The sequence below is a fragment of the Melozone crissalis genome, unplaced genomic scaffold, assembly GCF_028551555.1.
Source record: "Melozone crissalis strain CALT ecotype California unplaced genomic scaffold, PUWL_Pcris_2 ptg000034l_1, whole genome shotgun sequence".
NCBI lineage: Eukaryota > Metazoa > Chordata > Aves > Passeriformes > Passerellidae > Melozone > Melozone crissalis.
This window is the reverse complement of record NW_026535812.1, coordinates 9,510,689-9,524,517: the sequence shown is the minus strand read 5'-3', so window position 1 is coordinate 9,524,517 and position 13,829 is coordinate 9,510,689. Positions and strand designations below refer to the sequence as shown.

The 13,829-nt window shown below is 38.2% G+C and overlaps 1 protein-coding gene across 1 annotated transcript in view; it reads left to right on the top strand.

Annotated features, from left to right (window-relative positions):
- Positions 1-13,829, top strand: part of CUL3 (cullin 3) — a 55,650-nt gene that overhangs the window by 19,782 nt on the left and 22,039 nt on the right. Inside the window, exons 3-4 of the mRNA XM_054282299.1 lie at positions 6,583-6,696; positions 13,408-13,568. Of these exons, the coding sequence (XP_054138274.1) occupies positions 6,583-6,696; positions 13,408-13,568 (275 nt within the window). The remainder of the gene's footprint in view (positions 1-6,582; positions 6,697-13,407; positions 13,569-13,829) is intronic.

Genomic DNA, 13,829 nt, shown 5'->3' with positions numbered 1-13,829 from the left:
TCCTCATGGTAACATCCATAGCAGAGAGGTACTTGTCTGCTTTGATCCCATGTTCTGGCCATGCTTCAGATGGAGTATCAGATTTTTGTCCTGTTTTTACAAGATCTGAAAAGGAAAGTCAGAGACCATCATAGGTCTTGGATGATTACTTCTGGCTGAATTACAGAGAATGGACGGGAGATTTATGGCTAAATAATGCAGGATGCTTGGGGACTTATTTTGTGTGTTCCAAGTGGAGTTACTGCTGTGGCAGAGAAATGTGTTATTTCTTTTCTAAAATCCTAGTTTTCAAAGGTGTGATCCAGATAAGTATAGTCTAAAAATGCTCTGAATGTGGGGCTTTTTTACTGTGTGCACCAGAGGAGACATCCTCTCTGAAGTGGTTAAATAATTTGCAGTTCTTTTCTATAATTGTAGCACATCTGTGACTCTCAAAAACTTCTGGTTTCATTATCTGTGCATTCATAATCTGTACTATTCATATAAAATGTGGCAAATGGCTGAGGCTTTTTTTTGCCTTGTTCTTGTATATGTCTATGCACTTAATAATCGTGACACTAAACTTTTATTATTCCTAGGCTTTAGTTTATCCTGGTTTAATTTGATGGGTGTCTTTTTATCTTTGTTCCTAGGTATTTTGCCACTTATCTTAGTTCCTAGCTATTTTGCATATTAAAAACTAGGCATTTGCAGAATTAATTATTCTGAAGTGCTGATTGTGGCAGGCTGACAAAAGAGCAGAAAGTTCTGAGTTCATAATTTCAGTGCAGAGGCTGAAAGGGCTGCACAGATAGCAGTGCAGAGAAATGCCTTTCTGACACTTAATATACCTGTATCTGGTCCTTTAAATAAAATCTTCTCCAATGACCAAATATTCTGATCGTTAATGTGATTAATCAACTTGTATCCATGTGTGTGGGTGATAAATGATGACCAAAGCTTTTTCAAATAAAAAGGTTAACTGAGTTTTAGTAGTTAAAGGCTAAATTATTCTGATTATGCCAGCCTGTAAAATAATCTAAGGAAAGGACTAAAAAAATGTGACTTATGCTAAAAATTTCAGAAAAATAACAAAAACTGATAGGGGCTAAAAGCTACTGCATGTCCCTTTTGAATGTTTGCTTAGACACATTGTGTAAAATAGTGCATTGTTTATCAAGAATAGGATCAGTTCTATAATGACATCTGTTTGAGCCATTAGTACTTGTAAGACAGATAAAAAATAAGGTTTTTTTAACCTCACGTTTTGTCATAGAAATTTTAGCAAAATCTTCTATGTTTGCTGTCCCTTTCCAAGAGCAATTCTCTGGTAAATTTTAAGTAGTTAATGAATAATAAATGATCTCATCACAAGTCTTTGTAAAACTTGTATTCAGAGATTCAGTGGTGGATGCTAGAATTTAGAAGAGGGGGATTATGCCAACTGAAATATTGTTCATTAAATTCTTTAACTTTTATAAAAATGGAAATGTTCACAGATGAATAGATTTTACTGAAGCACTGTACTCAGTTCAGGGAGCACTGCTGAGGAGCCTACTCCGCATTTGAAACTGCATTAATCCTGGAGCCATAACTGTCATTTGCTGCCTACATCTCCAGGTTATCTTTTTAGGAAAAGCTGCATTCTTGTGGTGTTCCAGTCATGCTGGTTAATTAGGAATAGATTTAAGAGACTAGGTAGAGGCAGAGTTTATTTTCAGTTGTTTTTACAGATAGTTTTAAAGCTTGGAAAGCATTCTTTCATTTTTGGCAAGGCATGGTTAAGAGCTGTATTTATGATTTATGCTAATTTAATTGCTAGGTGAAAGTTGTGCTTATTCAGCATTTTAATTAGCAATCAAACACTAATGAGAAAAGTATTTAACTTCTCAACAAGAAAACAGTACAATGCACTGTCTTGACAGCTTAATTGTAAATAAAATAATAGTTGCAAATATGATCCTTGCAAGGTGTGTGCAAGCAAGTTATTACCAAGAATGCTTGGTTTCAGACTTGCAGACCCCAGTGGTGTGCAGTTCTAAATCAGCCTGTTCTGGCTGTGGGATAAAGGCTGTAGTAAGCTGGGTACTCTGCATCACTGAGACAAGTCAGCTCTCTTGAGCTACCTTGCTTTTACTACAGGGTAGGAACATGATAAAACTTGACTTTACCTGTGTATTGACATCATTATTTAAGTATGGTACGTGTAGAGCTATTTAAAAACACTGTTGAATTTTGAAAGTACTGAAACCTTTCATCTTAATTCAAGTATTTAATTCCTGTGCCTCTGACACTTCACTAATTTCTGCCTTTCTTGCCCACTGACAATCTTGTAGCTTGATGTGGATGGTTCTCCTTCACACTTCTCAAGCCTAGTCTGTTATTACATCACACAAAGGTTAAGTGTTTTTAAAACACACAGAGCTTAGTTTACAGCTCTCTAAGCCATTTGATGATAAGCAACATCATTTGTGTTACAGTAAAAACAAGTTAAAGTTTAAAAGTTTACAGGATAATATTTTTAATGTTCATTTCATGTATAAGTCAGTGGGGCCCAATAAGGGGCATCCCAGAGTCCTGAGGGAATTGGCTGATGTAGTGGCCAAGCCACTCTCCTGATACTTGAGAAGTCATGGCAGCCAGGTGAAGTTCCAGGTGACTGGGAAAGGGGAAACATTGTGCCCATCCTTCAGAAGTGTAGAAAGGAGCACCCTGGGAGGTCCAACCTGTCAGCCTCACCTCTGTGTCTGGGAGTATTGTGGAGCAGATCCTCCTAGGAGCTATGCTGAGGTACATGGATGACAAGGAGGTGATTTGGGACAGCCAGCACAGTTTCACCAAGGGTGAGTCCTGCCTGGCCAATCCAGTGGCCTTCTGTGAAGGAGTGACCACATCAGTGAACAAGGGAAGAGCTACAGATGTCATTTCTCTGGATGTCTGTAGAGGTTTTGACAAGGTCCCCCATAACCTTCTTGTGTCTAAATTGGGAAGAGATGGATTCAATGAGTGGAGTTCAATGGATCAGAAATTGGTTGGGTGGTCACACCCATTGGATGTGGTCCATGGCTCAGAGTCCTGATGGCCATCAGTGACAAGTGGTGCCCCTCAGGGTCTGTCCAGTACCTGCTGTGTCAGAGTAACAGTACAGGCAGTGAGAGCACCTTTGCTCAGGGGGGCACAGAGCTGCTCCAGTGCAGCAGTGGGGTACTGGTCCAGGTATAGGCTGAAAGAAGTATGTCTGCTCTGGGGCTTAGAAAGTTATGTCTGGGGTCCTTTGTAAGCTTTAAAATTTGCTGTCTTAGTGTTGCAGAGAAAAGGGAGAGATGAGAGTCATCTCCATCAGGGAGTTTGAAATTGTTTCCATAATATCAATGAAATAGGGAGGAATGACATGAGAAGTTGTGTAGGAGGCAAATTACCTACTGAGCATTTGAGTGAGCCTGACTGGCAATGTATGAGTGTTATCTGCCTTTATATTTTCTTAATGATGTTTTCAGATGATCTTGAGCAAGTCTGCTATTATGTGGAGGGCAAAAGGATATGAGGGAATTGCTTGAAAGTACATAACTGTTGAGAATCCCCAGTATTCTGCAGTGTTTGTTTTTTTCCTTTTAGCAGTAGGATAGCAGCTGCAGGGGTGAACAGACATTTCTGGAAGTCAGTCCATTAACCTACTTGGGACTCCTGAGATGTTAGAATACTATCTTTTGGACTACTTGGATTTTTCTAAAAGAAACTATAATAAAAGTTCTGAGAGCTTGAGGCCTTGGTTCAGAAAGTGCTGTTCTGTACTGCTCCTCCCCTCAGGATGTTCTGGCTGTCCTTACAGTAGTGGAAATTACATAATTGGACTATTTGTGCTGCTGCATCAGGCCAGGCACTGTAAGATAGAAATAGTAGGCCATAAGTCTTCTTTATGTACACTTAATCAAGAGTTATTTAAAGGTATTGAAAGCTTATGCCAACAAGCTACTATTACTGGGGGAAGGTTTCTGTATTTCCTGAAGACGTGTATCCAGTAGAAAATACAGTTGGGCCTGAAGTTATACACAAAACGTTATCCTTGTAACTATCAGAAGACCTTACATGTATTACAAAGTTGCTAATTTATTTTCAAGTCCCTCTGTATATGACAGTCCCACTTAAGCTGGCTTTCCCTGCTGTTTACTTCATAACTGCAAACACTGTCACAGAAATCACCACAAGCTCAGCTAATTTAAAGTAACATTCTGCTGATAAAAATGTTTGAGATTTGAAATTTTCTAAAGCTGTGGCAGAGCAGCAGCTGTGTGTCCTCTTTGTTCAAAGAGTGTGAGTATGCACATTTTTTTACTTGAGATCATGTATTCTACCAAAGTGGTGTGACTCTGCACCTTTGCATGGCTAAGATGTTTTGTGCATTATAGCAGTTTCACTGTAGTTTTGCTGAATTAATGGCCCATACAAAGAATGTGTTGAACACTTGTTAACTGTAAAGTTGCTATAAATGATAATTTGCTTGGCAGTAGTTTGGTTGGCTTTTGCAGCAGCTGAAAGAATGGCTTTCTAAACCTCTTCTGCAGTTTCAAATAAACCTAGAAGAATGTCATTGAGGAGCTTCACAGGGAAACTCTGAAGGTAGCTCTGTTGTACAGCACCCATTTCTGAGTTTCAGGCCCATTTCCAGAAATCCTTGTGGCACACCGTGTGGAGCAGAGGTGCCACTACTGCAGAATGTGCCAGTGTCTGCTTGGAAGCAAGTTGTCACTGCTACCTGGTGGCAGGTGTCCACCCCCTTGTGTGTGACTTGGCACTGGCAGGGTTAGTGTGAGGGATGTGGGATGTGTGCAGTTACAGGGGCACACTGCCTCTGTGTTGTCAAAGTACAGGGTGTCATAAAATTGGTCAGTAACTACCCTTGGTTCTTTGTGCTTATAATCTAATCAGGCTTTGGTGAATTTTATCAGTGTGGATGAATGGACTACCAAATAATGTTTATAAAGCTTTTCCATACTCACCAAAGAAGTGAAAGCAACCATGTCATGTTTGTTTCTCTTGTTCTGGGAGATTCTGCATATTCTTCACAAGTATGTCTGCTGAAGTTTTTAGTGTGTTGGCTAAAAAACTGCCTGGACTGGGTGACAACAGAGCACACATTTGGGAGACCAAAGGGTAAATGATGACCATGATCAGAAAGAATGATGCAGTTAAGCAGTGCTCATACCTGCATATTATGTTTTCCAAAAGCAAGGAGGAGAGGCCTTGCTCAGGTGTGCAGAGTAGGTGTTTGAAGATGTAAGCAAGCTTTGAACAACCTATGCATACCTATATTGCCTGGATGCAGTAACAAGGTGAAAATTATTGGGATAAGTTTCCCCTCCTTTCTCTTTCCCCTCTTCCCTCCTCCCTCTCCTCTTTCTCCTCCTTCTTCCCTCTCTTCTTCCTCTACCTGCTCCTTCATTCCTCTCCTTTCCTTCTTCATCCCTCCCCTCCTTGGGAGCATTGTGTTGGATGGTGTTCCACACTGTGTCTCTGGTTTACTTATCTGATTTTGTGAGTGTGTACATACCCAGTAGTGTGGCAGACAGGATTCTGTTACCCTGGTTTGGCCTAATAACTTCATAAACTGGAATGACAGAGTGCAGCCTGTCAGGTGAGTGCATGGATGTCGCTGCAGCTTGTGGCTGCCTGGCCTGTGTGTTTTGTTTTCCTGTTTGAGTCTCTGTACAGAAATTTACACTATCAGCCAGATATCAGTCCAAATCAATGAATGTGAACATCCTGTTTGGTTACAACAGAGGGCAGAAAATATTTTGCATGCTATGTAAAAAGTCAATTCCCACATTTTATTAACTCTGGAACAGTTTTTTTACGTTCCCACAAGTTTCTCTTTGATTTTAGTTTCAAGTTTGAGCACTGCTGTATATGCCTACTGGAAAAAATCAAAATATGAAACTGTATGGGCTTTTTTATTAGTAGAGAGGGTAGTGGCAAAGAGGCATAAAATCTGAAGTTGATGAGACAGATTAACTTGCAAATTGCAAATACATTCATAAAAAAAGATGATGACTTTCTTTTTTTTCTATGAAGTCTTATTGTTGGTATTAATGTAGGAGTCTGATCTTTACCAAGCAATTGCTTCCTTTCAGAACTGTTGTTTGTATCTTTATGGTATCTCAGCTTGTCTCTCTAAATGTCATCATGGCCAATTTTCCACCTGGACTTGTTCCTGTTTGTAGCATTTACTGCTCCTACCCAATGTTCTGAAATGACTTGTGATAGTAAAATTACCAGCAATTGAAACATTATAACACAGGAAATAAAAGCTATGAGGAGTTGTCAAAGACTATTTTTAACATTTGAAACTTCAGGAATTCCTTTGAAATTTAAAACCCATGTTTATTTTGTTTCTGTTGTTTCTAGCATAATTTTTCTTACTTATTTTTCCACAGAAGGGAAGTAAGAGGTAGGGATAGTCAGCACCCAGGAAAAATAAGAACCTATAAAATTCAGGTCCATGGAAGAGCAAGAATTCTTGTGCTGAAGCTAAGTTTAGGATTTAAATGCTGCAGGAGAAACTGACTTGAGTTTATGGTGAAATATCTTTTATTTTTTTCACTTCAGGTGCGAGAAGATGTGTTAAACTCCTTGAATAACAACTTTCTACAAACACTAAACCAAGCATGGAATGATCATCAAACAGCAATGGTGATGATTAGAGACATCCTGATGTATATGGTGGGTATTCTGCTATTTCACACATTCAGCAGTGTAGTAAATTGTCCTCTTACCACGCTTACCAGTCTTCTTCCAAAGACTACTCTCTGTCCCTTGTTTTCAATTTTCTGTGTGCATGCAAGACTGCTACAGGTGTTTGACAAATTGTAATTGGATTTGTGTTTTAGATTATCTCATTAGCACCTGAAAAATTGATCTAAGAAATATTTGAACTTTGCAGTTCTTAAAAAATAAGCTATTCAGACCCATTCTGACAGATTTTAGATGTTAGTGCAGGTAGTGGTGTTTCCTGACTGTGGAAAGCAGTATGGTGTAAAGCCTCCTGAAAATTCCAGTGTGGTTGTTCTTTAAGCTTTAGAATTCAAAGAGGATAGCTTTGCTTAGGTACAGTGTGTGTCCTTTAATGGGAAATTGTAGTCAGATCCTTTGCTGTTCATGAAGAACTTGTGTAGCAGATTAAGCAGTGTACATAGAATGTGATTTTTGGTTGCATGCTTGATGTTTCTCACCTATAGCCAACAGAAAAGATTTTTTTTTTTTTTAAGAGAGAGGTCCTAACATTTTTGTGTCTGGATTGTGTTCTGCTTTAAAATTCCAATAATATTGGGAATTGGAGATGTTTTAGGATGCAAGAGAGTATTTTTTGCTTAGCTTCTAGACAAAAGTTTTGACTTCAAAAGGAAGTGTTGAGATGCTGTGTTTTTTGTGTAATTTTTTTTCCCTTCAAAGTATCCTAAATATAATAATTGATGCAGTACTTGACAGTGAAGGACAGACAATAATGGACTTTTTGGTCCAAAAAGCAGATGAACTGGAATTGTACTCTATCTGCTAAACAACAGGAGTTAAGATCTTGTCTTGTAGCTGTTAAGGATCTCCTGCTGTGACATTGACAGTGTTTGTTTTAGCTGTGAAGTTATCTTTGGTTAATAAGCTACTACAAGTTAAAGAATTTGAAGTAATTACAGAATCACAAACAATTATTTTTAACTGATTTACTGGCCTTCATGTTGGAGGAATTGGTTTATTTCAGTAGGGAAAAGACCACATATCAAAAAACAGAGTGCTGGATAACATGCCATCAGTGACACTGAGTGATTTGTGTGCCAAAAGGAAGAGATGGACAGATTGTTTTCAAGATGTACTGTCCTTGCTGTGAGAGATCCTGGACTCCCTAATTTGTTTGTGAAGGAAAAATACAAATCAATTGCTGCTAGCTGCATCTAGGCATATTCAAGAGTATTTAATGATTATATTAATCTACTAAATGTAGTGGTGAATTTTCAGAAAGGTTAGAAGATGGAATCCAGAGCTTTCTAGGAGAGCAGATTATATTATATATTATTTCAGCACAGGAGGTGCTGGATTGTCCAAAGTAATGGATAATGCAATGTTATCTGCCGCTCTTAAAGTCAATAAATTTCTGATTTTTCAAACAGTGGCAGAGAAAACTTATAAGCTTTCCTTATTTTAGTGGCTTGACCAGTATATTAAAGGCCAAAACCCTTTCTCTTTGAGGAAGGGTTGCCTGCTTCAGTTACCACTCCTGGGGGAGCAGGAGAGCTGTTTCCTGAGCAGTATTTGCAGTCAGAAGAACAATGCCTTGACTTTGTTTTGAAGCCTGGGAGTGCTGTTCAAACATCCAGCCAGCCTTCTCCTTTCCACCGAGATTCCAGGAAAGGGAAAACTGCAGCATTCCTTCAAGTGTCAATTGAACTGCACTGGCTGTCTTTTAGATTGCAAACAGAATAATAAATAAGCTTGAATACCTCTGGACTGTGTAGCCTTCTGTGTGCTGTTGACAGTTCCTAATTAGTTCAAGTGGGTGTTCAGTTGAGCCCTCTGCTTGACTAATTATTTGACTCCCACAGATTTTTTTTCCTTTTACCACAGAAACAGAAAAAAACTATCCACAATAAAATATATTTATAGTATAGTAGTAAAAATAGAACAAAATTTTCTTTCAAAATGCTTATATAAACTTAGGGGCACTGATGTTTGTTCGTTAAACCTCTGTAATGTAATATGGGGTTTATAGTTAAAATTTTAATTTTTATTAGGTGGAATTATCTAGTGTGAAGGTCTAATACAATGGGCAGTCTCCTTCCTTTGTCTTGGAGAGACATAAGACAAATTGTCAGTAATACATGCTGACAATTGCTGTTTTTTGATTACAAATTAAAGAATAATCACTTGTTTAAAACAGGAGTACTTTGAAAGATTTGCAGTTTCACCTTTGTCACTGGGATGTCCTCTTGAGTCAGACATAATTTTCTTCATTCACAAAAGACTAAGAGTAAAAAACATCCCAGTCTTGAACATGTGTTCATTCAAAAAGTTTGGGAAAGCTGCCAGTACCACAGAATTATAAAGCACCTGTGAAAGATCAGACCTGCCTGCTTTTCAAAGAAACAATTTTCAAGAATTTTATAAAATAAAGAATGATTTGTCCTTACTTTCTGATGTTGAGTCTGACTGACACATAGGTTTATAATGATATGCTTATGTCAGAAATGATTTATACACTTCTATTCAAGCAAATCTAATATAATGACATTAAAAATATTTTATCTAAAAACAGCACCAAACACTGTATAACCTGAGTCACCTGGCATTGTAAATTAATATGCTTGTGTTCTAGCAGGAGAAGTATCTGCAATTATCTTATGTTAATAAGTAAAGCATGACCCAATCCTTCTCTTGTTTTGTAGGCCATCTCGATTACACATCAGTTTCAGGAAATGTACCTATTGCCCAACAGGCCACACTGTGACATCAGTGAAAGTAAAACATTTAATACCCTCTTGAATTTTGGTCTTACTCTCTTGAATTCCTGCTTCAGCTGAGTGATTTTACATCTTGAACATCTTAAACCAAATTGTATCTGTTTTAATGCCACATTTTTTTTCCAACTTTGTTTCACCCATTAGCTGCCTTATGATTTAAGTCAAAACAAACACCTTTTCAACCCACCTTAATTTCTTTCCTTTGTTTAATTTTTCCATTTTTAAAATAAAAATCAATACAAACAAATCTTTTTTAGGAAGTTATGTGTTTTGTACAGTGGGATTTGTGCATTATGGTGCTTAATGACTAGAACACTTGCTGTTTGAGGTTATGGCAGGATTTCATTGTTTATGCAGAACACCCTCCACAAGACACTCTCAAGTTTGCCTTATATGCTTTTAAAAATGTTTATTGCCTTGTCTCTTGTGATTGCTCTTTGGTAAAAGTCTGTTGCTTTCATTTCTGTTGCAGGTGTAGGATGAGGTTTTTGCAATCTTTTGCACTTACTGTGCAAGTTTTGTCTTGATTATTTTGAGACATTCCAGGTTCCCTGACTGAATTTCAAGTTTATGTAGTTCCACTGGATTTTGTTTGATATAGCAGGAGCTCTCTTCCTTTTTACATGTTTAGGCTGCAGTAATTGGTGCCAGAGTAGATGTAATACACTGTAAATTCTGGCACTGTGACAAGCAGTGAGGCACTGAAGTAGTCAAGCCCTGTGCTAAACAGCATCTTTGCTGAGTCAAATCAGGTGCTAAGACAGGTTGAAATACAAAGTACATTTGGGCACATCTGGAATTCAGCCTGACAGTGGCAGTGCAGGTAAACATACCTACAGTGGGCTTTATTTAGCTGCTGCATGGAATGGGAGCAATGCAGGTGGAGTGTTTGGGCTTTTCTCCAAGCAGTGTGGATGTGTGTATTCTTAGAATGTCAAATGGAAACTGTAAACTGAATTCTGTGGTGTCTCTATTACTTGTGCTTGCTAAATTTAAAGCAATTTCAGGTATGCAAGTGCAGCAGTCACACCCCTGGCTGCATTACAGGCCTATGGGTAGTGCCAGTTACACACTGTCAGAAGTGAACAATTGCTCCTGCAAATACAGCTGTGGGTTTTTCAAAGGGCAGAGCATTCCCTTCTCATCTTGCTGTGCACAAAGCTGGTGTCTTTTTTTTAGCCCAGCACTGACAGGTTGGATATGGGAGTTTTGACGAATGACTCTCATTGTCCATGGCTTACACACAAGGTAATAGAGAGAAGTGTTGTTTTTATTTCCAGAACTAGGCTCAAAGACACTTAGTGCATACACAAGGGTGTCTGAAGGCTGCTCCATCATCCAGGTAGTGCATCCATGCAGAGATGGGTAAAATGTGGCTACTGGTACCTTACAGTGACTTCAATTCAGAATTATTCTGGAGTGTAAGCAGATTGTGATTCAACAATAATTGCTGTCTGAAACTCATCCTTGTCTCCTGAAAGTTACTCCTACCTTTAAGCACCCACCGCTTCTCCCCATGGGAAGTGATTTCTGTTCAGTGGTGTGTAGCCTTGTCAGTCAAACCCGTTCCCAAACAGGGCTCTCTGGGATTTTCTTTTTTAGGCTGGGAGAGCTTCCAGTACATGTGGTCTGTTACTAAGGGTGAGCAAATCAGCAGGATCAGAAATGTTAATGTTGCTGCTCTGGTTTGGGTATTGTTGAGAGGTCTGGCTTACTACAGAGGCTGCTGATAAACTGAGAGGAGTCACTCTTTCACAATGGCAGTGTTCAGCACTGCCACAACAGAAGCTATGCAGATGAGTCATGGCCATGGCTTTAATCCTTTTAGATACCCTGCTGCCTGTGCTTCAGAGGCCTGAATATTCTTTTGAAATACTAATTATATTCTTTTCTCTTCAAGTTATAGTACTAGACACAACGTTTTAATTTGCTTTTCCATCTGTTTGAAAATGTATTTTAAGTTTGTCTTACTTGAGAATCACATTCACTTCTATTCTTGATGTGTGTAAATAAGGAAGTGAAATAAACAACCCTGTTTCTAAAAACAGAAAAGCAAAAGTGACCTATTCCAAAGACTTAACCCACCACACATCTCTGAACTGACTTCATGAGAGCAATTAGTAAAATCTGTGCTTTGAGACAGCTGAGCTTGCTTCAGGAGCCACAGAGGAGGCATATCTGACATGTTCCCATCTTGTTTTTTCATTTAAATTCAGGGCTGCCTGTCTGAAGGCAGAGAGTGGGAAATCACAAATTAATTGCTGAACCCAGTGTTTTGCTTTCCTTTGGTCACTAAGTGCCAATCTGGCATATAATTAGTCTAGGAATAATTTTGCCATGTGAATACAGGTGCTAAATGCTGGGCTGTCTCTTCCTTCTTGTCTTCTGAAATTGTGGAATTTATGTAAACTTGCCAGTTTGAAATATTTCTTCCATAGTCTGAAGCATAACATCTGTTCTTTTAATGGTTTCATTTTCCAGGTGTTTGAGTAGCTTTACTCTTTAATTCTGTGTGTGATAAAGCACTTATGATAGTGATGGAACCAGTGGAGAGGCTAATCTTTATACTCATTTTCATAAATTAAACATCATCCTTTATAGAATTTGATTCATTTTAGTATTACTGGTTTTGTTATAGCTATATGCATTCTTACAAAACCTCATCCTAGTCAGATTTGTGAGTGGGTACAAAACTCCTAGCTTTTTCTAATGTCTTTGTCCTGATGCTTAAATGGTAGCAAAACAATATTTTTTGTAATTGCCCAAACTATGATATAAGAGAAATGGATTATGCCCTGACAGAAATTAACAAAAATAATGATTGTTCATCTCAGAAAGGGGCTGTAAAAACTCACAGTTTTTCTGTTCTTAATATTGTTTTAAGTGGCCTGACCCAGTAGTGGCTATTAATCAAATACATACATTTTCTGTCTGCTAGGGACTTTATTATAGCCTTCCTTTTTTCAGAGTTAAGTTGGGAGAGAGGAATAGGAAAGAAGAGAAATTTTTGGAGCATTTCTTTGGGTAGCAGTAAGAGACTCAGGTTCTGCTTAGCATTCCCAGTCAAATCTGTACGATGGATTTTGGACTGTGCAGTTTTAAAAATGCTGATCTGAGGATCAGTGTTGGTTTTTAAATGTAGGTGCATAAAAATGGGTAGTTGAGGAGCTTGATCCTTCCCATAGACAGAGATTATATTGGGAGATAGAATTTAAACATACATGGAAATGTAAAAAATATTTTCTTCTCTCCCTCTTCTTTTTTTGAGGAGGAGGTGGTGTATGGGTGAGATTATAATGAAACATAAAATTTTGAAAAATTGCTCTAGTGGAATGAAAGTGAATTTGGGGAGGGTGGAGGGAGGGATGTCTACAGAAGTCTTATGTAAAATTTTGCAGTACTAATCCATAAAGATTTTGATTGTAACTCTTTTTGTTTTGGCTCTATATTTGCTGCTCTTTATCTAATGATGCTATTTCAGGAAATTTCACTGAATATTGAATATCTTTTGCATAAAAGGAGTGGTAGGAAGATGCATGGAGGGGAGGGGGAAGTTAAATTATTTTCCTTAAAAGATCAGAAAGAGATGGAAGGGTTTGAGTAGGTAAGTAAAATCTCTTGCAAATAGTGCCATGCATTTAGTCAGTGCTTGGAGACTCCTCTGCACCCAGACTAAAAAGTGGGAAGGCTGTAGATCTGCTTTAGTCATAAATGCTGTGCTTATACTCCTAAGCCAAACAGAACTTCCAGTGTAAATGAAGTTTTGGAAAATGGGACTGATTTTGAAGGGTATACGTAATTTCTTTCTGTTAAGAGAAAAGATACATTTGGTCATATTTCCACTGTGGAGAAGCAATCAATCTCTTGTATTTTGGAATAGCATTGATGCAGTGAGTTCACAGTGTCATTGATGCCCTTGCTGCAGGACCGGGTGTATGTGCAGCAGAACAACGTGGAGAATGTCTACAACTTGGGCCTGATCATTTTTCGAGATCAGGTCGTACGTTATGGCTGCATCAGGGATCACCTGAGGCAAACTCTGCTGGATATGATTGCAAGAGAGAGGAAAGGAGAAGTTGTAGACAGGTAAGATGTTTGTAAGTGGAATCTGTTGTTGTAAATAACAGCTGTCAGTTTTTAAAGAGTGACTCAAGAGCATATACATATAATTGATTATGTAAGATCACATTTGTGACTAAAATTTCTTCAATTCTGAAGTCACATTTCTTTGTGTATTATATTTTAGCATAATGGTAAACAGGGAAGCTTGCTAATATAATTTTCAATATTTACCTTGCTACTCTGCCTGCTCTTTTGTGACTAAGATTGCCCAACATGCATTTCAGG